The sequence below is a fragment of the Hemiscyllium ocellatum genome, chromosome 3 (assembly GCF_020745735.1).
Source record: "Hemiscyllium ocellatum isolate sHemOce1 chromosome 3, sHemOce1.pat.X.cur, whole genome shotgun sequence".
NCBI classification, from domain to species: domain Eukaryota; kingdom Metazoa; phylum Chordata; class Chondrichthyes; order Orectolobiformes; family Hemiscylliidae; genus Hemiscyllium; species Hemiscyllium ocellatum.
In genome coordinates this window covers 19,849,072-19,874,884 of record NC_083403.1, presented here as the reverse complement: position 1 = coordinate 19,874,884, position 25,813 = coordinate 19,849,072, and the positions used below count along the sequence as shown (strand labels likewise).

General features: G+C 40.7%; 1 protein-coding gene across 3 annotated transcripts in view; it reads right to left on the bottom strand.

Annotated features, from left to right (window-relative positions):
• Positions 1-25,346, bottom strand: part of acoxl (acyl-CoA oxidase-like) — a 417,467-nt gene extending 392,121 nt beyond the window's left edge. For 2 of the 3 annotated variants that reach the window (XM_060848850.1, XM_060848867.1), the window contains exons 1-5: positions 25,025-25,346; positions 18,947-19,043; positions 16,649-16,732; positions 8,545-8,631; positions 4,161-4,259 (exon numbers count right to left, since the gene is read on the bottom strand). In XM_060848850.1, coding sequence (XP_060704833.1) covers positions 4,161-4,259; positions 8,545-8,631; positions 16,649-16,732; positions 18,947-19,043; positions 25,025-25,212 — 555 coding nt within the window. In that variant the 5' untranslated portion in view covers positions 25,213-25,346. The remainder of the gene's footprint in view (positions 1-4,160; positions 4,260-8,544; positions 8,632-16,648; positions 16,733-18,946; positions 19,044-25,024) is intronic. The other variant, XM_060848859.1, reaches the window with a different exon arrangement.
• Positions 25,347-25,813: the final 467 nt, after the last annotated feature.

Genomic DNA, 25,813 nt, shown 5'->3' with positions numbered 1-25,813 from the left:
TTGTCTAACTGCCCCCTTCTTTTATACCCTTGACGACATATTAATATTTCTTACAATAGGATTAGTCCTATGTTGTCAAAACCTCAGATTTAAATTTAATAGGTTCCTGGTATCTAAATACCTGATTCAAATTGATTGGCTAAATTCAAAAGCCTGTGGTCTTGGTAAAAACTGCTGCTTGGCCTGCTAACTGTACGGGCCTTTCAATACAAACGTTTCAATTCGGACGCTGTCTGAGTACTTGCAAACTTTCAAGCTGCTGCTCACATACATCCATTTTAAATTTCTAAGCACTGAAAGAGCACCATCTTTTAAAAGGAACCATGCAATGCTGTCCCCATTTTACAATTTTACAAACATCAATTTCTAACTTGCTGCCTCCCAATCTACAATACCCTACCCAGTTTCACAGCACTGCATTCTACCACATGCACAAATGATAACTTCTCACTGGGATCTCTGGACTATGATCAGGAACAGCAGCATTAGCCAACAAAAATACAGACCCAAATTATAGCAATGCAATTGCAATCTCTGGCTGAGATCTTCATTTATTTCAGCACAAAAAGCAGATAGCTGTGTTTGATCATCTATTCTGTTAAACAGTGAGAGTATGATATGAGGAGCGAATTTAAATGCTTTCTAATGAAATATATGCTGAAAGCCTGTGTTGTTGAAAATGGTTGCTGGCCAGTGCAAGAAGCCTGCAAATCAATTGAGGGAGAGACAGGTATGTAACAGCAATGTAGCTAGACTAGTAATCCTGAGTCTCTGTACAAATTCCAGCAAAGAAGCTGTGAAATTTGAATTGAATGTATAAATCTGGAATTGAAAACTAGTTCAGTTTGGTGACCATGAAACTATAAGCAATTGTTCTAAAAACCCATCTGATTCACTAAAATCATTTTGGGAAGGGAAGTTGCTGGTCTGCATGCAATCCAAACCCAATGTGAGTTGATTCTTAATTGCTGTCTGAAACGGTCCAGCAAGTTCAAGAGTAATTAGAGACAAGCAACTTTGCTAGTGACTCCCACAATAAAAGAATATGACAGCAGGTGCCTACTGTCATTAATAAAATCCAGCACAATTTGACAAATCACCCAACCATCAGTCTTAATCAGGTGCAATGCACAGCCAGTTTTGTGTGTGTGTGTTGGGGGAGGCACAATGATTTCAGAAATTTCAGAAAAACAACAAAAGATGAGAAAAAAAAGGAATAAAATAAAATATGGAGGGTAAACTACTAGCTAGTACATTAAAAAAAATCGCAAGAGCTTCATTTAAAAAAAAGGCAATAAGACCGCTCCTGGACCTGATGAATGCATCCTACGATAATAAAAATTTGCTACAGGATGTACTAGTAGTAATCTTACAAGAATCCGTTGGTTCCTAGAGGATTGGAAAACTATCCATGTAACACCCTTATTCAAAAGGGAAGGAGACAAAAAAAAGGCAACTAAATGACAATTGGCTTAACATCTGTCATTGGGAAGGTGACAGAGTCAAGATAAAGGAAGTAATCGCAGAACATTTAGATACATAATATATTCAAGCACGGTCAGCATAGCTTCATGAAAGTGAAATCATACCTAACATGTATATTATAGTTATAGAGTCATAGAGTCATACAACATGGAAACAAACCCTTCAATCCACCTAGTCCATGCTGACTATGTTGAGCGTATGGTGCTGGAAAAGCACAGAAGGCTAGGCAGCATCCGAGGAGCAGAAGAATCAATATTTCAGGCATAAGCCCTTCATCAGAAATGAAGCTTCTGAGCTGGGGGTGCTGAGATAAATGGAAAGGGGGTGGGGCTGTGGAGGGTGGTGGAAGGTAATGGAATGCAATAGGAAGATAAAGATGGGGGAGAAGGTGACAGGTCAGAGAGGATGGTGGAGTGGATAGATGAGAAAGACGATGGAAAGGTCAAAGGGCGGTGCCGAGTTAGAGGCTTCGAACTGGGATAAACTGGGGGGAGGGGAAATGGGGAAACTGGTGAAATCCACATTAATCCTGTGTGGTTGCAAGGTCCCAAGGCGGAAGATGAGGCATTCTTCCTCCAAGCATTGGGTTTGGTGATGGAGTTCGTTCTCAACTCTGATCTCCAGTATCTGCAGTCCTCACATTCTCTATGCCAGCTATGTTCCCAACTAAATTAGTCCCACTTGCCTGCATTTGGCTCATATCCATTCAGAGCCTTGCCTGCATTTGGCTCATATCCATTCAGACCTTTCCTATTCACTTACTTATCCAAATGTCTTTTAAATGTTGTAATTGTAACTACATTTACCACTTCCTCTGGCAGTTCATTCCATCCATGAACTATTTCCTGGATTCAAACAAACGTTGCCCCTCATGTCCTTCTCCTCTCACCTTAAAAGGATGCCCCTAGTTTTGAACACCCTACTCGAGGGAAAATACTCATGCTACTCACCTTATCTATGCCTGTCATGGTTTCATAAACCTCTATAAGGTCACCCCTCAACCTCCTACGCTCCAGTGATCAAAAGTCCCAGCCTATTTTTATAACTCAAACCCTCCAGTCCCAGCAAAATCTTGATAGATCTTTTCTGAACCCTCTTTAATTTTATGATATCCTTCCTATAGTAGAGCAATCAAAACTGCACACAGTACTCCAGAAGAGACCTCACCAACATCCTGTAAAACCTCAGCATGACATCCCAACTCTTATACTCAGTGGTCTCAGCAATGAAAGCAAGTGTGCCAAATTGGATAGATAAAAAGGAACCAGTAGATATATTTTGATTTCCAAAGGCATAAAGGTTCCATACATAAGGTGACTTACTAAGATAAGAGCTCATAGTATATAGCCCAGACAGAGGATTGGCTGATTATTAGAAAAGAGAGAGTTGGAATAAAGAGGACATTTTCAGAATGGCAGCCTATATCCAGTGGAGTGCCACAGAGATCAGTATTCGACCACAAATTATTGAAAATATGTGCTAATGATTTGGATGGCAGAAGTGAACATACAATCGCCAAGTTTGGGAACGATGCTAAAATAGGTGGAAAAGGAAGTTGTGAGGATAAGAGAGAGTGTACAGAGAAATAATAAGTGGTCAAGTGATGGACAAAAAAAAAATGGCAGATGGAATATAATGTGAAAAGATGTGAGGTTATGCACTTTGCTAGATCGTGGAGCTGAACATTACTTAGATGGAGAAAAACTGAAAAAGCAGCAGCACAGCAGGATTTGGCCATCCTCATGCACATATCACAAAAAGCTAGTTTCCAAGCTCAGCAAGAAATATAGAGGCAATTGGACTGTTGACTATTACTTCAAAGGGAATGGGGTATAAACATTGGGAGGGCTTACTATAACTATACAAGGCACTAATCAGACAACTGCTGGAACACTGTCCCTTTATTGAAGGAAAGATACATCTTTCAAGGTACTGAAGACATTGACTCAGTTAATTCCGATATAGAAGGATTTGCTTATGAGTCATTGAGTAGATTGGGCTTGTGCACATTGGACTTCAGAAGAACAAGAGGAGACCGCATTGAAATGTACAAGATTCTTTGGAGGCTTGACAAGACGTGGACAGTTGTTTTCCCTTGCATAAGAATTTAGGACCACAGGAAATAAATCTCAGAGTAAGGGGTTACCAATTTCAGAGAGATGAGGAAGAATCTTTTCTCTTGGAGGGTAAGGGATATATGGAATTCTTTGCTGTCAAGGGCTGTGTTGTTAAGTATATTCCAAACCAAAATGGACTGATTTTTAATCAATGAAGGAAATCAAGGGTTATGGAAATAGATGGGAAAGTGAAGTTGAGGATTACCACCTATGTCTCATGGATTATAAAAAGCATGGGCAAAGATGGTTTTGGAGATATCTCGCTCATATGTACAATTCATATTTTTACACTCATAACAGATTAAGCCTGTGTTGCACTGATGTTTAATTAGCCAAAACATGACGATTTCTTTCTTTCCCCACAGTTCAAGCAGCAATGAAGTGGAAAATGTTCAAAATACTTAAATATACCACTCATCAGCTGTGGCCTTCAAATTAAAAATAACTAATTGATATAATATATACATTGTTTCTATTTACTTTCTAGAATGAAGCTCCCTAAAACCAAAATATTTTAATTTCTTAGCTAAAAGATCCCAGCATCACTCCATTGATTACCTTTGTTGTTGGATCATATGTTGCTTGGGTCTGGATGCCCCTCACATTACTACCATGTCCACGTTCAGTCATTGCAAACATTCCAGTAAATTTTAAGTCCTACAATTTGATTAGGGAGAGAAACAAAAGGCATTGCATAAGTAGTTTAGCTTCAAATGCAGTTTGTAATATATTCCAACTGAATTGAATCAAATGGAATTGAATCTATTGTCACGTGTACCGAGGCACAGTGAAAAGCGTTGTCTTGCGAGCAATACAGGCAGATCACAGAGTTAAGTAGCATAGATCGTAAAGATGATTTTCACTTCAATTGATTGAGAAAATAAATACTCATCATGTATTGTGACTTTGATAGCTTGGTTGTATTGCTAACAAGTAATAAAATATAAATTTTCCTTTGCATGTTTAAATCCCTTAATAGCCTTGATCCTCCAGATTCCTTTATATCCCCAAATACTACCTTTACTCATTCCCACATGTTCTTTCACTTAAATGGATACCTTGCTCTCAGTCATCACGCTCTAACTCAGCCACACAGAGGGAAGACACAGAGTATCAAATACTAGTCAGCCAGGATACATTTTTAATACTCTGCTGCTCTAAGCAGTCCTTTGCAAATGTGGACTGAAATGGCTTTGTGCTTTGTGTAATTTTGTGAACAGAGCTGTAAAACAAGATGATCCTCAAAACAAAAAAACTGCACAAAGCTAACAACTGCTGTAAAATCAGTCAGTCAGTCATATGGTTCCTTGTTTTAATTCCAATTTTCCATGTTAAACAGAAGAACGGACAACCTGAAAAGAAGTCAAGCTTTCTTTAGGTGTGTCGGCGGTAAGGATGAAAGAGGTTGAGCAGGACAGAGTACTTTAAAACAAAATTAAGACATGGAAAAGTAAAGAACATGAAAATTGTTGAACCAAGGAAATGTAAGCCAACATGTGTGCAAACAATTAAACAAGAGCGCCAGTCTTCTGTGGTTACATTCCTGCCCGGGTGTCCTTGGAGTGGGAACATACTGTATCCACCAAAGCACTTGATGCTTTTAGAAAGAGGTTGCCACTGCTGGGAATTCATTGTTTTATTACCCCTTTCCAACTCCATTTTGATTTAGCCCCTTCATGTTATCCCTACCCCACTCTCACTTTTGATGGTTTGCATTGCCGGTTACAGACTTGAGACTGTGGTGCTGGAAAAACGCAGCCAAGGAGCAGGACAATCGACATTTCGAGCATGCCCAGTTGGTTGCACAGGCTTTACTGGTGGCAGTCAATCATTAAAAACAAAACAAAGACACGGAGACTTGGTGATGGAAAACCATTCAGCTATCACTTCTGAACATATAAACAAAAACAAAAAATAATGAACTTGAGTCATCAAATTGAAAACAAACCAGAATATATGGAAAACCAACAATTGAAGCAGGACTTCAATTGGGTCAGGACTGGCAATTAAACCTCCTAGATATAAATAAATTTCAATTTCACTTTCTTGTTTCGGCAGAAATTCATTTCAGGGTCATTGCTCATTAATTCAAAAATTACATTAAAATTAATAATTGAATTAAAAGAAAGAAAATCACCATAATACTGAGATACAACCTTAATTAAAACATATTAAAAATTATTTCAAATGTATTAAATTAACCAGTGAGTCCCAGATGAATGCAAATTCTCAACTGCTGTTCAAAGTTCTTCCAGAGAAGGATACAGTTAAGTTCAGGAACCTGCATCTGAGAGATCGTAGCCATTTCCCTGAACGCATCCAAACGGTAAACATAGATCAAGGGATGACTGTCATTGTTCATGACTCTATTTTTGTCAAAAATCTTCTTCAGATTTCACCAAGAAATGTCGATTCATCAAATACCCTTTCAATCCGGATCAATAATCTCTGTTCTCTTAAAAAGAAAGTCTACATTTCTTTTTCCCCCTCAGAATACAGTAGCAAGAGAAACGTCCCATAAGAACAATAATGATACATATAGCCATATAAAAGAAATTTATATGTTGGATCTGCTCAAAAGGAGTTTACTTTTCTGAGGTAGTATCATCACTCATATCTCCTTGCTACCACACCAATACACTGTTCCCTCCAATGAACCTTATATTTTGATATCTAGATACTTGTGGTTAATATTTATTTCAACATCTAGATCACGGAAAAAATGTTATTAATTGGCTTTTTCCAAATGTCTGTAAGTAGTTGATTAGATTAGATTAGATTCCCTACAATATTGAAACAGGCCCTTCAGCCCAACAAGTCCACACTAACCTGCCGAAGAGTAACCTTGCAGACCCATTCCCCGATCGTATATTTATCCCTGATTAATGCACCAATTTAGCATGGGCAATTTAGCATGGACAATTCACCTGTCCAGCACATTTTTAGACTGTGGGAGGAAACTGGAGTAGCCAGAGGAAATCCACACAGACATGGGGAGAATGTGCAAACTCCACACGGACAGTCACCCAAGATGGGAATCGAACCCGGGTCGCTGGCGCTGTGAAGCAGCAGTGCTAACCACTGCCGCTATAAACGTGGACTTATAGCAAATAAATTCTATGTTCTATGATCTCATACTCCACAGCCTCCTGATGAAGGAGCAGTGCTCCGAAAGCTAGTGCTTCCAAATAAACCTGTTGGACTATAACCTGGTGTTGTGTGATTTTTAACTCTGTATTCATTAAAATAGGCTTCAACTAAATCCAGAAGAGTAATACACATTGAATAGAGTTATGTAGGACAACTCATTAGGACAAGAAAACTTGCATTTGTATACAGAGGAACCTCGATTATCCAGCATTTGAGTATTCGAATAATCGGATTCTCCGGCAAGATTGCAAAGTCAGATGCTCGAATGTTATCTGGCATTCTATTATCCAGAATTCAATTAACCAAACAAAATACTCCCACGCTTTATCCTTCGGATAATCGAGGTTCCTCTATAATGCCTTCATGAATATTATTCTTCTCAAAGCACTTCATAGTCGATAATGTTCTTGTATCGAAGTGTAATCACTGAGATAATGTAGGAATTGTGGCAGTTTGAAAACACATACCAACAGAGTCAAGAACAGCTTCTTCCCAGCTATTATCAGACTTACGAACAGACCTCTCTTGGATCAGAGTTGATCTATCTCTGCATCCTTTTTGTAGCTGCAACACTATATTCTGCATGCTGTTCTTTTACCTGATGCACTTAAGTAAGTTATGATTTGTCTGGATAGCATGAAAAACTTTTCATTGTATCACGGTAAATGTGACAATGATAAATTAAATCAAATCAAGTCAAGTCATTTTTTACACAGCAACGTTCCAGAACACCACTATGAAATGTGACCAGATAATCTGTTTAGTGACTTTCTAGAGAAATATAAAAGATGAATAGTAGTATTAAACCAGAGCCAATATTGTAGCATAGGACTGAATAAAGAAATATTCCAAATGGATTCTCTTTGATTTAAGCAGCTCACTAGTAAGAGGATAATTACATGAGTACACGTTAATATCATCACAAGAACATCATAAAATTAAGGATGCAGCTTGTGGACAAACCAGAGCGATACCTAGAAGCAGGAGTTATAAATGCAAGTCGTTTTAATTATCCAAACATATTCCAGATAAAGTAAATGTATGTGGTGTGTTCAGGACTGTCTTCCCCATCAAAACCTTTAAAATCTAAAAACGACATTAAACGATCATATGAATCATTTCTGGGCAAAATTAAAAATGTTCAAAACGTACAGTAACATTTCAGAAAGTTAACGTTGTGTAAATGGATTCAGTAGGAAAAAAAGGAAATATGGGAAAATTAAGGACATTGCAACAGGATAGTGAAGTAAATCAACTTATTGTGAAATAAGTGAGCCTTTGCTAAATTGTGATATGGGTATCACTGGCTATGCCCATCCATAATTACCCAGAAGCCATTTAGGGATCCACCACATTGCTTTGGGTCTGGAGTCATATACTGACCAGGTGAGGTAAGTTTGGTGGATGTCCCTCACTAAAGGACATGAGCAAACCTGGTGGGTTTTTAATGACAATCACCAATAGTTACATGTCACCATTAGGCCAGCTTTTTATTCAAGTTCACCATCTGTCCTGGTGGGTTTGAACTTATGTCCCCAGAACATTCTGGAAAACTGATCCAGTGAAATGACCACTATGCCACTGCCTCCCAAAATCAGCCCTCTAGATTGCAATTGGAAAACGCTAGACAGGAAATAAATAGGCAGAAATCATGGAGTTGGTTGCTTCATAAATACTTGATGCATGCGAGATTTTCAAATATTCAATTTTTAAAAAACTGAATTGGTCAGCAAATTGCTTGTGTAAAACATATGATAGAGTAGTTTGTTTAGGTATATATAGCATAACATACCTTCAGGGGTTGAAACCACTTTTCAATGTGCTCTTTGCTTCCAAGGTTAATTATTGCCCCACCAAACAACCAACAGACCACACCCATCTGCAGGGCAGGAACAGGAAGAGAAGCAAGATTAACACAATTAGACACATTTTCAGCACTAATGGTTTTCTGATTAAGTCAGCAATACAGGTGAAATAGACAATTGGTTCACATTGGCCAGAGTAGTTCCAGAACCTCAAATTCTCACATCAGCAATCAATGTTGAGTGAGGAGCAAAAGAGGATGACAGAGCAATAAAAATATAATGTTCTACCGCAGTCAGGCAGTAGTGCGGGGTAAAGAACAAAAAAGAAAAAAAAAATGTTATGTTCATTTAGTGCAATTGATCATTTTCTCAAGTCTACCTTCTCAACTTAGGTTATGAAATTCTCATAATTTCATCAATTCCACTCTGGGCCAGCCAGCAAGATGAAGACTCTATTTAGGAGTTAATACAATAAGTTAACTTTCTGCTTTCCTTCAATGCTTCAAGTTACTGCTGTGATATAGTGAGGTCTGAAAAAGAAATGAAAAGCTACCTAAATGAAAGGAAGAAGTGAATACTGGTTAGACACATACATTTGCTGAATAAGGAAGTATCTAAGCTTTTAATTTGTACAATTTATAGATTGTAATTTATAGTTGGCATTGAAGTTGAAATCTAAAGTTTAAAATTCTGAGGTTGTGAGCTTTGAGTAGATTAACTTTCAAAAGGTGCACTGAATCAACAGCCTTATTAATAACTAGCTGAAACTAGACTGGATTCTCATTATTTGACTGAGGTAGGCTCTTTGTCCAGGGTACATATATAAATAGGCCACTCAGTACACCTGTGAGAGCAACGTACAATGGAATGATGGAGTCGAGCTGAAAATGTGTTGCTGGAAAAGCACAGCAGGTCAGGCAGCATCCAAGGAGCAGGAGAATCGATGTTTCGGACATGAGCCCTTCTTCAGGAATGAGGAAAGTGTGCCAAGTGGGCTAAGATAAAAGGTAGGGACTTAGGGGAGGGGCATTGGAAATAGGTGGAAGGAGGTTAAAGTTAATGTGATAGGCCGGAGTGGGAGGTGGAGGGGTCAGGAAGAAGATTGCAGGTTAGGAAGGTGATGTGAGTTCGAGGGTTGGGACTGAGACAAGGTGGGGGTAGGGGAAATGAGGAAACTGGAGAAGTCTGAGTTCATCCATTGTGGTTGGAGGGTTCCTAGGCGGAAGATGAGGCGCTTTTCCTCCAGCCATTGTGTTGCTATGGTCTGGCGATGGAGGAGTCTAAGGACCTGCATGTCCTTGGTGGAGTGGGAAGGGGAGTTAAAGTGTTGAGCCACGGGGTGGTTGGGTTGGTTGGTCCGGGTGTCCCAGAGGTGTTCTCTGAAATGTTCCGCAAGTAGGCGACCTGTCTCCCCAATATAGAAGAGGCCACATCGGGTGCAGCGGATGCAATAGATGATGTGTGTGGAGGTGCAGGTGAATTTGTGGCGGATATGGAAGGATCCCTTGGGGCCTTGGAGGGTGGGGGGGGGGGGGGTGGGGGGCGCAAGTTTTGTATTTCTTGCGGTTGCAGGGAAAGGTGCCAGGAGTGGAGGTTGGGTTGGTGGGGGGTGTGGACCTGACAAGGGAGTCATGGAGGGAGTGGTTTTTTTTGGAACGCTGATAGGGGAGGGGAAGGAAATTTATGCCTGGTGGTGGGGTCCGTTTGGAGGTGGCTGAAATGACGATGGATTATACGATATATATGGAGGCTGGTGGGCTGGTAGGTGAGGACCAGTGGGGTTCTGTCCTGGTGGTGATTGGAGGGGCGGGGCTCCAGGGCGGAGGAGCGGGAAGTGGAGGAGATGCAGTGGAGAGCATCGCCGATCACGTCTGGGGGGAAATTGCGGTCTTTGACGAAGGAGGCCATCTGGGTTGTTCGGTATTGGAACTGGTCCTCCTGGGAGCAGATGCGGCGGAGACGAAGGGATTGGGAATATGGGATGGCATTTTTACAGAGGGCAGGGTGGAAGGAGGTGTAGTCTAGGTAGCTATGGGAGTCAGTCGGTTTATAGTAAATGTCGTGTTGATTCGGTCGCCTGAGATAGAAATGGAGAGGTCTAGGAAGGGGAGGGAGGCGTCTGAGAAGGTCCAGGTAAATTTGAGGTCGGGGTGGAAGGTGTCGGTAAAGTGGATGAACTGTTCAACCTCCTCGTGGGAGCATGATGATGGAGTTGTGCATCTTAAATAATTTAGTGGAGGAAGAAGAGATACTTAGATAACTTTGCTTAAACAAAGCAGCTGAGTGGTAAATAATATTGATGAGTATTTCTAGTCTTTAATATAAAAATAGGGTCTTCATTTTGTATTTAGGTCTCTAATCTTTTTTCACTTTATCTTGAAAAATAGCCTGTTAGGTATAAAATTGATAGGAGTCTGATTAAAAAAGACAATAGTAACAATACAGTGTTAAGAATAGGTATTTTTCAAAGGTAAAGAGCAGAAATACTAATGTGATTTAATTCAGAACTGAAACAATACACAATAGAGATAGCAGATTGGGAGGAATGCTGCAGCACGTGGGAGTTGTTGCAAACCAAGATGATCCACAGAAAACACCTGTAGTGGGAGTTTGCAGATCATACAACTTTGATTAATGCAGTGAGATTGCTTCCCCTTTGGGAGAGTCTAGGGCAGGGGGCATAATCTCAAGTAAGGGATCACCCTTAAGACAGAGATGAGGAAAATGTTTTTCTCTCATTGGGTAGTGAATCTGTGGAATTTTTACCACAGCGGGACAGCAGACTGGGTCATTAAGTATATTCAAAGCTGAGATAGGTAGATTTTTAAACAGTGAGGGAATTGGGGATAATAGGGAAAAGGCAGAAGAATTGAGGATCATCAAAACAACTATGATCTCATTGACTTGCATAGCAGATTGGATGTTTGAATGCTTCTGCCACTGTATCTTTTGGTCTTTTACTCTCTACCTCCTACTAGCTCGCCAAACTTCTTCTTCATCCAGTGTGCCTATATCATGAGCTCTATTCTTCTGCAATTACCTTACTTGTAGTGCCTTATCAAATGGTTTCTGGAATGGAAAACATTAAATGCTTGAAAAGCGTGATAGATCTGGCAGCATTGTAATGAAAGCAATAGAATTAACGATTTAAGTCTAATATGTTTCTTTTTGTGTATCGAGTCTCTCCTGGGCCCAAGGATGACAGTTTTGATTTTCCTACTGTTTCTTGAAACTTATTCAAATATGTAGGGTCACATTCCTACTCTTTAAGTGATTGGGTTTTGATCAAGTTAAAAACTCACCCATGCTGCAGTTTATAACTCCTGTAATTTGGAAGAAAGCTTCAGTGCCAAATTTTATTTTGAGAGAAAATTCTAATTTGGACAAAATATGATCATAAAAACATGGAAACTAGGAGCAGGAGCAGGCCATTCACATGGAAATGACGTACTTTGTGATGTACAGTGCCTAGTACAGGCATCACTCTGCCTGTGAGACTGATTACCACTATGCACTTTGCAAGTTTGTCAGTCATCCTTACGGTGTTTGACCTTTTTCATGCAATGATTAATTAAATTGATTGGAAAGTGTAATGTTCATTCTGGTGTTCTTGACCTTATGCTTGAATTACTGGTCAGTTACATTGTCCAAACAGAAAACTGTTCAAGGCCTTAATTTGTACATTGCTGAGTTTCAGTTTTAATTTTTAATGAAGAATGACACTTATTAAAATGGGTTTCATTTCAAATTAATTTAAAAGAGACAATTATAGCTTCAAAGAACAGTTTACGCTGGTAATCAGAGCAATTTATGGACTTATCGCCTGATCTTTGGGTCTTGCTACTTTGGTTCTGGAATATACTTTGTGAAGTTCAGTATAGTAGTTGAGTGTATTTAGCTTCTAGAGCCTGTTCCACCACTTAATGAGATTGTGGTTGATTTGCATCCTTACTCAACACTCTTTAATACTACTGAGTAACAAAAACACTGCCATTCTCAAATTTAAATTTACCGTCTAGAAACAATTTCCATTTGCAGAAGTGAGTTCCAAATTTCTCCTTCCCTTTGGATGTAGAAGCATTTTCTACCTTCCCTCTTGAAAGGACTAACTCTAATTTCTGATCCTAACACCTTCCAATCAGGGTTGGTTGATAACAGGCATTAAAATTAAAGTTGAATTATGCTGCTTTTAACAATGTGAATTAATGCTAAAGATGAATAATTACCACAAGTTTCACTGAGGAAAGAAATCAATGGAATAAGACAACGTTCAATGATGTATGAATGCATGTCCTCCCTGAGCAGGAGGTTTATTGGCATCAGTTAAAACTGCATATTACTATAGGAACATATGTTTATTATTTGTGTTTATTTTTATTCAGTTCTTCTTTCATGACACGTGAGTGTCACTGGCTAAGCCAGCAATTATTCCTCATCACTAATTGCCCTGGTGAAGATTGCTGGTGAGCTGCTTTCTTGAACCACTGCAGCTAATTTGGTGTAGGTATACCCACAATGCCTATTCAGGAAATAGCTCCCAGGACTTTGACCCAGCAGCTGTGAAAGAACAGCAATACATTTCCAAATAAGGATGGCGTGTACCTTGGAAGAAAACTGGTAGATGTGGTGTTCATGTGTACCTGCTGCCCTTGTCCATACAGGTGACAGTGATCGTGGGTTTGGAACTTTGCTCTCTGAGGAGCTTTGCTGAGTTGTTGCAGTGTTTCTTGCAAATGTATTAGTTAAACTAGTTATTCTTTGTTGATGAGTGAAACCTCACTGAATTATTTAAGATACTAAACCATTTAAAATAATATAATTGACCATATCACCACTGTGATAAAATTTGATCTGTCATGACCACTGCAGGAGTGACACCAGAAAGGAATCAATGCACTCCTCCAATATCAGTCATAACATAAGGCCAATCTTTTCTTTTTAACACCTTGTCTTCGTTTACTGAGTATAGAAGAAATTTACAAGAATGCCTCCAGGGGTGAGTGACTTCACTTATGAGCATAGATTGGAAAATTTGGACTGTATTCCTTGGAGAGCAGACTGAGAAAAGATTAACAAAAGTTTTCAAAACAATGAGAGTGTGGACAAAGTGGGTAGGGAGAAAGTAAAGCATTAAGAAGCAGAGGGTTGTGAAGGTTTGTAGCTCAGGTTGAGGTTTAGGGTGTAGGTTTGCTCGCTGAGCTGTGGTTGGATATCCAGACGTTTCATTACCTGGCTAGGTAACATCATCAGTGGCAACCTCCAAGTGAAACGAAGCTGTTGTCTCCTGCTTTCTATTTATATGTTTGTCCTGGATCCAGGGGAAAGATATAAATAGAAAGCAGGAGACAACAGCTTCGCTTCACTTGGAGGTCGCCACATTTACCCCTTACCTAACACTACGGGCAATTTAGCATGGCCAATTCACCTGACCCGCACATCTTTGGACTGTGGGAGGAAACCGGAGCACCCGGAGGAAACCCACACTGACACGGGGAGAACGTGCAAACTCCACACGGTCAGTCGCCTGAGTCGGGAATTGAACCCGGGTCTCAGGCGCTGTGAGACAACAGTGCTAACCACTGTGCCACTGTGCCGCCCACTTGTCACTGTACTCCTGTACTTTTGCATTTGAGTACATGTGACAATAAATCTAATTCTAATTCTAGATAGTGGGCTCCAGTTTCCTCCCACAGATGTGCGGGTCAGGTGAATTGGCCATGCTAAATTGCCCGTAGTGTTAGGTAAGGGGTATATGTAGGGGTATGGGTGGGTTGCGCTTCGGCGGGTCAGTGTGGACTTGTTGGGCCGAAGGGCCTGTTTCCACACTGTAAGTAATCTAATCTAATAGGGTATGGCCAAAGGAAGAACTGATTGATTTTTAGAAAAACTGTAGATTCAGAACCTACTTTTTTTTAAAAGGATCAGTTGATATTAGAACATAACACTAACATGAGTTTTGTGCTATTTAGGCATTTGTTGATTGTTCCAGAATACTTTTAATTATCTCAACTGCTACAGTGAAATTTGTCTCAGCTGTCAAATGTGAACAAAGTCTTCAGAGCAGACTACTGGATATGTAATGGGTTGAAATGCCCTCAGTGATTTTAAATTGCAATAAGTTTTTAAAAGTTTTGCAGTTACTCATCCTTATTTGATAGCAGGTTGGGGAGATCCTCAATAGACTTTCTCATGCAGAACTTAACTAATGTGGTGACAAGAAAAGGGGGATAAGGACCTTGCCAAAGCTAACTACCCATTTATTTTCCCCATGTCACCAACACAGGAACAGGAAGATTCTGCCTTTGAAGTACTTTGCATGTTCCTGGTCAGCTTTTTATAAAAAGGATACAGAAATACCAACAAGCATGCAGGCAATATTTACAAGAATGATATCAGGAAATTAAGGGCGTACATTATCAGAGAAGGATTCACAGACTGAGTCTCTTTTCTCTTGAAGAAAAGACCGAGGGTCTACTTCATCAAGATATTTTTTTAAAAATAGGTTTTGGCAGATTGACAGGCTCTAATTATACTCTTTCCACAAAAGACAACATTCTCTCTAAATCCAATGTAAGACAGCCACCAAAAAGCCCAATAGGAAATTCAAAACAAACCTCTGCAGGAAAGAGTGGTGATCATGTGGAACTCATTAAAACAAATGTATTTGAAGCAAACAGAATAGATGAATTAAAGGAGAAGCTAAACAAGTACAATAGAGAGAAGGATACAGAGGATTATGATGACAGATTTACATGAAGAAAGATGGCATAAGGCTCAAGTGGAGTAAAAGACTGTCTAGGGCAAGTAGCCTGTTCCTGTACTATATGGCTTCATATCCTATGTTAATATCAAGTTAGTCCCTCTCCCCTACTCTTTCTACATAAGTCTTTTCTCCCCTTTAAGGATTCACTCAGTGCTCTTCTGGTACTTTTGAACCAACTTCAGTCTTCCTTTCAGACAGTATATCCCAGATCATCATCTCCAATTGAAACAAGTTATCCTATTGACTCTCACCAAATTATTTATAATTTTGAACAATTTGATTCAATTTCTCTTAACTGTTTCAACTCTAAAGGAAGGCTATCCATATAACTGAAGTTCCCCAACAGCTGTTATCACACATAAAATTTCTCTAAGACACCCTCTTCTAGACTATGATATCCTTCCTTCTTGATGAGGTAATCAAAACTTGATCTCCACAGCAGATGGTCATTGGTCAAAAATTAATTTCCGATTGAAAAGAAAAATGGCCTTTTGACCAGATATTAACCCCTACAAGCTTTGCCCATTCCTCAGCTCTTGCAATTGCTCCAGAGTAATCTTTACTCCCCACTTCCCTCCACAATTGCCACCTGATCCTTTTCATTGCTCCCATCACTAAACACACAGCTTTACTCCCACTCAAGTCATTAAGCCTTTTTTGCCAATGCAACTCAGATCTGTTCTTTAAGCAAATTATGAAAATACTAAGCTAGGACTTTTAATACATAATCGCAAAATATGCTATGCACAATTATTTTTATTTTATTTAAAACATAGAAAATACAGTACAGAAACTAGTAGTTTATTCCAGTACACCAATGTCAGTGTTTACATTTTACATGAGCGTCCTCCCCTTTCTCCATCTATTCCCAAGAGCATAAATTTTGACCCCTTTCTCACTCATGTTTTTATCTAGTTTCAGGCAACAGTGCTATTCTTCTCAACCTAGATTAGATTAGATTACATACAGGGTGGAAACAGGCCCTTCAGCCCAACAAGTCCACACCGACTCGCCGAAGCGAAATCCACCCATACACCTACATTTACCCCTTACCTAACACGATGGGCAATTTAGCATGGCCAATTCACCTGACCCGCACATTTTTGGACTGTGGGAGGAAATCGGCGCCCCTGGAGGAAACCCACACAGACACGGGGAGAATGTGTAAACTCCACACAGTCAGTCGCCTGAGGCGGGAGTTGAACCCAGGTCTCTGGCGCTGTGAGGCAGCAGTGCTAACCACTGTGCCACCGTGCCGTAACCTCTGAAAGTTACGAAAACAGAATTCTATCCAAATTGCTTTGCAAAGTTTTCCCTTTAATCTTTACCTTTACTCCAGTCGTGAGGTCAGCTGTGGAAAGTACCTCTCCAATTGCCAGACTTTTATTGACACAGTGCTTTTTCTTTTCTATCTAAAAGAAGAGGCAACATGAATTCAGTTTTTTTTAAGTCAAAATAGCATAAATCCCATGGAACAAATTCATGTTTGCAAAATAGGTGGGTGAGTGAAGACTAGAGAGGAGCCCACATAATTATCATGTAACACAGATGGAGGCTTAGAAGGCAATCATACACTCAACTTTTGAGTCAGAAAGATTCAGGCTTTTAAAATAGAGGACAATGTTCTAGATTAGAATGAATAATCTTTTAAAAAGAAACCTTTTAAGCACAGGTGTTCATCTACAGACCATTCTAAATATGATCTGACTAGTACATTATAAATTAACCTAAGTTTCTGTGTAGGACAATCCCAGGTGCTTCACAGCTAACCAATGACTCGGCACCACCGTCTTGAACTGCCCTACCAGTCCATCTTCCTTCCAACCTATCTGCTCCATCCTCCTCTCTGACCATTCACCATCACCCCCCACTTTCATTTATCTATCGCCTTCCAAGTTGCCTTCCCCCCAACTCCACCTCTGTCCCATTTATCTCTCAGTGCCCTTGGGCACCCAACCTCTCATTCCTGATGAAGGGCTTTTGCTCAAAATGTCAACTCTTCTGCTCCTCGGATGCTGCCTGACCTATGTGTTTTTCCAGCACCACACTTTTTGACTCTGATCTCCAACATCTGCAGTCCTCACGTTCTCCTGACCTTGAAATTATGTCAATACTGTCATTTTGGCACAGTAGTATCTAACCCATATTTGATGATGCTGTTTGAGGGTGGCATGGATTGAGATGTCAGGTTAACTTTCTGCTTTTTCTAAAATGTTTTACTGAGCTGAAGTGTCAATTTTGATGATGTACTTATGATTTGGTAAGGAGACAAATGACATTTTAAATCAAAGTTGAGTATTTCCACTGAGTCAAGGTAACAATTGAAAAGAGTGTCAACTTACCTTCTATACATTTGAATTTGACACCTTACAACTATAACACTCACTATCCTTTAGCTTCACTTGTGGCTCCACCAAGACATGGAAAGTGATATATTTTTATTCTTCCCAGACCTAGACTGTTCCATCTTAATTCAGTCCTATTTATAATATGCTTTTGTTCCAAAATGGTTTGAGCTATGCTGTAATCCCCATGGCTCAAGATAAAATTAATTTGTTACATTTCTGTCCAATTGCAATGCTAATCTAAATCATCTTGCAATTTTTTTCTATGCCTTTTGTAACCATGCTTTGAATATGTTGTCAATAAGTTAGTTTTCAATTAAAACTCTAATTATAACCCAGAATTCCATACGCTCTTAACTTTTTTGCTGTTTACAAATTTGTTTTATCAGCTGTACATTTGCAGGCCAAGATCTCTCTGTTACCATACTCTCTACCCAAAGTAGGCATTATTGAAGTTTGCACATTTTCCAACATTAAATACTGTGGAACTACAGGAATCACATTAGCTAATTTAAGTAAACTTGGTCTCACAAACAGCAATTAAATATTACTAAATCATATTTATTTTTACTCATGTTAGTTTAGGAATTTATATTAGTCAAGACACCGGAAGAGAGGACTTCTGCTCTTTTCCAATGCTATTGCTTTTAGCATTCACTAAAGCGAACAGGATGGGACATCAGTTTAACATCTCATCCAAAAGGCCAGCATTTCAAACATGAAGCATTTCCTTGGTATTGCACAAAAGGCTGTGCCATATCTGTCAAAACTATGAGAACACAACATGCAGCACAATTGCAATCCCATCTCTACTCAGTTTGAAACTATGCCCTACTGGAGAGGTGAACCTTATACTTAAGCACTGTATGCCTGATCAAGGGACCCAACACGTGAAGGGCCCTTTTCCCCAGATCCCTTTTTTCTCTGTTCTACTTCCCAGAAATCCCCTTTTTGGTACCCCTATGCCATTCCACTTAACTCTCTCCACAAACCCACCTGGAATCCTGGTAAAAGCTCCACTGCTTCTGGTGCCACTGCAAGTATAGGAGTGCTGCCAGTCTCTGATTGGCCAACAGGCTTTCCACCCTGCACAAGGCTTCATTCAAGGTGAACTCTGACACACGGCAGGTGCCTGATTGTTACTACTTTGCATCAGACCTCGCAAAAACAATTGACAGGTTCCAGCCAGTGGATGTGAACCCCACCTTAAAGCATTTAATTCTACCCAGCGTTCAATCCGTTTGAAGAAACAAATAGGTTTGTTTTTTTTCAAGCAAATACCTGTTCTTCCAACTGTTGCTGAACAGTTGGTAATTTTATGACAAACTTGACTCGCTCAGAAGATAAATCCCGCATCTCGTCCAGACTCAGATCATACCTAAATAAAAATTGATTACAAAAATCAACATCTTTTAACCATCATATTATCCCCCTTGCACAATCTCTCAAACAGTTAGTATGTTTTACACCTACAATTCTAATACATCTTAAATAATTGTTGAATGCATGAGAAAATTAGAGCTCAATAGCAGCAAACATCTGCATATAAGGCATAAAATAATTGTATCAGTCAAAGCTTTCATCTGTTTATCCTTTTTTATTCCCGTATACAACTTACATTCACCTTATACTTTTAACATTGTAAAAGGTACTATACAGGAAGTCAAATACTGACACCAAGCCACATGGCAATTTTAGGCTGGTGACCATCACTTAATCAGAGAGCAGGATTTTATTAAGCAATTTATTGGAGAAAGAAAGGTAGAAAGTCACAGCAATTTGGTCTTGATTTTCATGTCCTCATTGTCTACAGGAATAGTGCCAGAAGACTGGAGGACAGCAAATGTGGTTCCCTTGTTCAAGAAGGGGAGTAGGGATAACCCTAGTAACTATAGGCCAGTGAGTCTTCCCTCTGTTGTGGGCAAAGTATTTGAGAGAATTGTAAGGGATAGGATTTATGAACATCTGGATAGGAATAATGTGATCAAGGATAGTCAGCATGGTTTTGTGAAGGGCTGGTCGTGCCTCACAAACCTTATTGAATTCTTTGAGAAGGTGACTAAGGAGGTGGACGAGGGTAAAGCGGTTGATGTGGTGTATATGGATTTTAGTAAGGCATTTGATAAGGTTCCCCATGGTAGGCTACTGCAAAAAATACGGAGGTATGGCATTGAGGGTGAGTTGGAGGTTTGGATTAGGAATTGGCTGGCTGGAAGAAGACAGAGGGTAGTAGTTGATGGTAAAGGTTCATCTTGGAGTGCAGTTACCGGCGGTATTCCGCAAGGATCTGTTTTGGGACCATTGCTGTTTGTCATTTTTTATAAATGACCTGGAGGAGGGGCTAGAAGGTTGGGTGAGCAAGTTTGCAGATGATACGAAAGTCGGTGGAGTTGTTGACAGTGAGGAAGGATGTGGCAGGTTACAGCAGGATATAGATAAGCTGCAGAGCTGGGCAGAAAGGTGGCAAATGGAGTTCAATGTCGCTAAGTGTGAAGTGATTCACTTTGGTAAGAGTAACAAGAAGATGGAGTACTGGGCTAATGGTCAGATACTTGGTAGTGTGGATGAGCAGAGGGATCTTGGTGTCCATGTACACAGATCTCTGAAAGTTGCCACCCAGGTAAATAGTGCTGTGAAGAAGGCATATGGTGTACTGGCTTTTATTGGTAGAGGAATTGAATTCCGGAGTCCTGAGGTCATGTTGCAGTTGTATAAGACTCTGGTGCGGCCTCATCTGGAGTATTGTATGCAGCTTTGGTTGCCATACTGTAGGAAGGATGTGGAGGCACTGGAACGGGTGCAGAGGAGGTTTACCAGGATGTTGCCTGGTACGGTAGGAAGGTCGTATGAGGAAAGGCTGAGGCACTTGGGGCTGTTTTCATTGGAGAAAAGAAGGTTTAGGGGTGACTTGATAGAGGTGTACAAGATGATTTGGGGTTTAGATAGGGTTGACCATGAGAAGCTTTTTCCACGTATGGAGTCAGCTATTACGAGGGGGCATAGCTTTAAATTAAGGGGTGGTAGGTGTAGGACTGATGTTAGGGGTAGATTCTTTACTCAGCGAGTCGTGAGTGCATGGAATGCCCTGTAACAGTGGTGGACTCTCCCTCTTTATGGGCATTTAAAGGGGCGTTGGATAGGCATATGGAGGAAAGTGGGCTAGTGTAGGTTAGGTGGGTTTGGATCGGCGCAACATCGAGTGCCGAAGGGCCTGTACTACGCTGTATTTTTCTATGTTCTATGTTCTAATTAGGGAGGGATTTCCTGCGTTTGTAGGCATGACTATCAAAGCAAAGAAAAACCTGGATGCATAAATGAGCATTGGAGTAGCAGTGGTATCTTTAAGGATTGAGAGGTTACAAAGACAGGAAGAGAAACAGCCAAAGAGGTTGTTCAACCCAAGGGAATTTTAAAATCCTGATTGTCAGACCAAGAGCCAAATGAACCCAGGGCTGAGTTCAGACATTGACTGCACAGCTTTGGATCGCTGAATATAGAAGTTTGTGAAGGATACAAAACGTGAGATTCCTGCCAGGAAAGCAGTCGAATAGTCAAATTTGAACAGAATAAAGACACAATGACAGTATCAACGATGGATGAGCTGAACAGGGCCTGAGATAAAGATGCTAAAATGTTGAGGCGGGTGAGTTTGATGCTGGTATACTATAATATCTTAAAGTCAGCTTATGGTCAAATGAAGCACTGAAGTTGCGAACTGTCTGGTTCAACCTTGGACAGTAACTAAGGGGAAGGATGAATTCAGTGGTTAGGGAACAAGATTTGTCATGGGGATGTCTGTTCTCTCTAAGTGCTGCAGCCAGTCTGTTCAAGTGCAGCACACATAATTAGGGCAGCCATGCAATTTCTGGTGGTTAAGAGAGGTCTACTGCCACTGCATCACATTAGCATATAACAGATAGACTGCAAAGATAAGAAATGACTGGATGAAAGTCAAACCTGACAAGATATTAGAACATAGAATCCCTACAGTGTGGAAACAGGCCCTTTGGCCCAGCAAGTCCACACCGACCCTCTGTAGAGAAACCCACGCAGAGCCATTCTCCTATTACTCTACATTTACCCTGACTAATGCACCTAACCTACACATCCCTGAACACTATGGACAATTTAACATTGCCAATCTACCTAACCTGCACATCTTTAAATTGTGGGAGGAACCCCATACAGAGACGAGGAGAATATGCAAACTCCACAGACAGTTGCTCAAGGCTGGAATCGAACCTGGTCCCTGATAGTATGAGGCAGCAGTGCTAACCAGTGAGTCACTGTGCCGCCCGTAATTCAAATGGAATAGTAGTTGAAATTTACCCATGTCAGTAACTGGAGCCAAAGCTAGCTAAACCCAGGGATGGAAATATGACAGCGAACAATGGTGGGGAAGGAGAACAATAGCTTTAAGCTTCCCAGTATGCACCGGGAGGATGTTTCTGCCCATCCACTACCAGGTGTCACAAATAGAAACGCTGACAGGGTCAAGTGAAATGACAATGGGGATTGTCAGTATACATGTGGATTCAGGTGGTGCATTGTAGAATGATACCGAAAGGCAAATTACATGTGAGAAAATAGCAGGGCACCAAGGATGTTAGAAGTAATGACTCCCGAAACGAATGCAGTTAAAAGTCAACCACTGTGCTGTGGGTCTGGAGTCACATGCAGATCAGACCAAGTGAGGTTAAATAGCAGATTTCCTTCTCTAAACAAAAGGATATTAATGATCCACATGAGTCTTTACAACAATCAATGGCAGTCCATCATGGTCACCATTGCTAAGACTGGTTTTCAATTCCAGGTTTTATTAACTAAATTTAAACTCCCTCAGCTGCCATGATGCGACTTGAGTCTATGACCCCAGAACATGATCTGGGCCTCTAGATTTGTAGTCCATCGACATTACCACCAGACCATCAACATCCTTTAAGGAAACATAGCTTGCAGGAATATGTCCAAATCACCTGCATAGTAATGGAACAGATTTTCACTACAACAGCGTGGACGAAATCCTGCAGAATGTGTAGAATCATACAATCACCCCAGTGCGGAAAGAGGCTATTCAGCCCTCTGAAAAGCATCCCATCCAGACCCAGTGCCCTTCATCTTATCTCTGCAACCACACATTTAGACTGGCTAATCAATCTACCCTGTCATCTCTGGACACTGCGGGGCAATTTACCAAGGCCAATCCATCCAACCTGCATGTCTTTTGACTGTGGCAGGAAACCTGAGCACCCAGAGGATACCCACACGGACAGAGGGAGAACATGCAAACTGCACACAGTCAGTCAACCAAGGCTGGAATTGAACCCAGGTATCTGGTGTTGTGAGGCAGCAGTGCTAACCACTGTACCACTCAGGAGCCATATTGGACACCTTTTATTAACTAACTTGATTTTTTATACCATTATCTACTTTTTAAAAAACTTCTTTATTGTTGTAAACACGTTGAAGTGCCTTGGAAAGCTAATTATGAGTTAAAATTGACACATATTAGATTAGAATAGATTCCCTAAAGTGTGGAAATAGGCCCTTTGGCCCAAAACGTCCACACCAACCCTCTGAAGAGTAACTCACCCAGACCCATTTCCCTCTGACTAATGCACCTAATAATATGGGTAATTTAGCATGTCCTGCACATCTTTGGAGTGTGGGAGGAAACCAGAGGAAACCAATGCAGACATGGGGAGAATGTGCAAACAGTCACCCGAAGCTGGAATCAAACCTGAGTCCCTGGCACTGTAAGGCAGCAGTGCTAACTAGTAAGCCACTGTGCCACCCCACCCATTAGGATAGGTGACCAAAAGCTGTAGGTGGTAGGTTTTAAGAACTGTCTTAGAAAAAGAAATTGTAAAAGGCAGACAGGTTTAGAGAAGGAATCTTTAGACAGCTGAAGGCACAAAGAACAGGGCAATGGAAATTGGAAAAGTTCATAAGATCAGAACCGAAGAACACAGTTAATGTCAGAAGCTTATTGGGTGGTAACAATGATAGAGGGGATGAGACAATCGAGGAACCTGAACACAACATGAGAATTTTACTTGAGACAGACAAAGAAGATTAGGTCCCTCAAGCTTGTTTTGCCATTCAGTTAGCTCAGGACTGATCTGATGCTTAATTCCGTGTAACTGTCATTGTCCCACATTTCTTAACATTTTGGATAAAATACCACCAATTTCAGATAAACTTTTAATTTTAAATCCATTATCAAATGATGTAAGACATCCAAATTTCCACGATGATTTGCCTTTAGAAATGTTTCCTATTTTCACTCCTGAAAGATTTGGATGTAACTTTTAGATACTGCCACAGGGAGCCAATGTGTAAACACAAGGGGAGTCAATGAAAGTTTGAGTACCAGCAGCAACAATGCAATCCACTTTGTTAGATTACCCCTAGGCTCAAAGATCAACACAAATGTAAGCAGGTCCGTGTCTGGTATTCTTAAAAGACTTGGATTTTCATAGGTTCTGGTCATATATTGGAAACCTCCAAGTGTAACAAATGGTTTTATTTGCTACAGATCAGTTGTGGTAACTCTTGCTTCCCTGATATGAATGTTTGCTGTTCCTGCAGTGTTCCTCTGCAGCTGAGAAAACTATTTTCAGAGAAGATTAAACCAGTTGCAAATCCACAAAATAACTTTCGATTGTCTGAAATGAAGTAACTGCTCAGTATCCAGGGCACCAACACTGACTAAGACAGACAAGCTGTAAAAACTAATTTCAAGACCCTCCAGAAACTATTCAACAAGTGCACTTGCGGGCATTTTATTTTCATTTTGACAATATCTGCTTAAAAATCAAAATCAGACCTGTCAAGTCAGCACAGATACCAACACAATGCCAGGCAAAACTACCCAATAGTTCTGGAAAGATCTTGAATTTAGCGTCAAAATAGAAGGAAGTCTATCTTATTGGCACTGGTTCAACCAACAGCATTCCGACAGGCATCCGCTTGGCAAATCTGCAAAATGATCTGTCAATCTGCAACTCCACTGATCATCGTTGGGATCCTGAATGACACTAATGTCATGACATTTACAATTTCTAAGTCAGAGATTCACGGGGCCTCCATCTTTCAGAATTTTTTTTTTATAAAAAGTGATTTGGGCAAACTTCCCAGCATATTACGCATCCTTAAAAATGACCCAAAACAGGATATGGGATTGAAAAGGCAGCAGGAAAGGCAAGGGGGAGGGGAAGATGGTTTCTAACGTCACGTAACGGTTCTCCGAGCTACTCCATTCAAAAGATCTGAAAGCCGACGGAACCCGGAAAAGGGATCCCGTCAGCTGACGCGGCCCGTCTAGTCCGTGTCAGTCTCGGTATTTGCGCCGGCTACCTGTGCTGGGTGAACAGCTGACTCTGGGCTGTCTGCTGACGGAGCTCGTTCTTCAGCTGCCAGTGCTGTCCATCCAGGTACCTGGCCAGCGAGGTGTCCCTGATACCGAGGCTGCCCTGTATTGAATCCTCCTCTTCCCACGCTTGCTGCTGCTGCTGCCGCTGCAGCAGTAGATGATCCTTCGGCATGTTTTCTCAGTCTGCGGTGTACTTCCCTCCTCCAGGTCGATACCTTGACCCAGGCAACAATGTATCGTTTTTTTTTCCGCTCTGGTTACTTTTCGCGCATGGCACAGGCTAAGCTCGCGCTGCAGGAGCCGCGTCAGCGCGCGATGCGGAAGGCGGGGCGCCGCCGCTACAGGTACCAGCAGCAACCCCGCAGTCTTGTTGCTAACAGGTTACCCAAAGTACCTCCAATGCAATAAGCATATTTTAAAGCCCTGCTTTCCTCCTTTTCTCTAAACTAAAAATTGGATTTTAAAACCTCGGAGGTTTGCAAATCGGACGTTATACTTAAAACGTGTTTTTAAAAAAAACACTGAGGTTGTTCGGTTGCCAACAATTCCTGATCCTATTTAACTAATCATGGTAGTAAAATATTTTTCAGGATTGCAGATGGCTACAAATCTTAAACTGAGGGGGAAGGGATATCTTAGTAGTATTGTGGCTAAGACTTAATCCAGAATCCCAGTTGATATTATGGAGACTAAAAAACAAAAAAACTCAGCAAGACTAGCAGCACCTGTGGAGAGAAAGCAGAGTCAACATTTCAGATCCAGTTACACTTCAT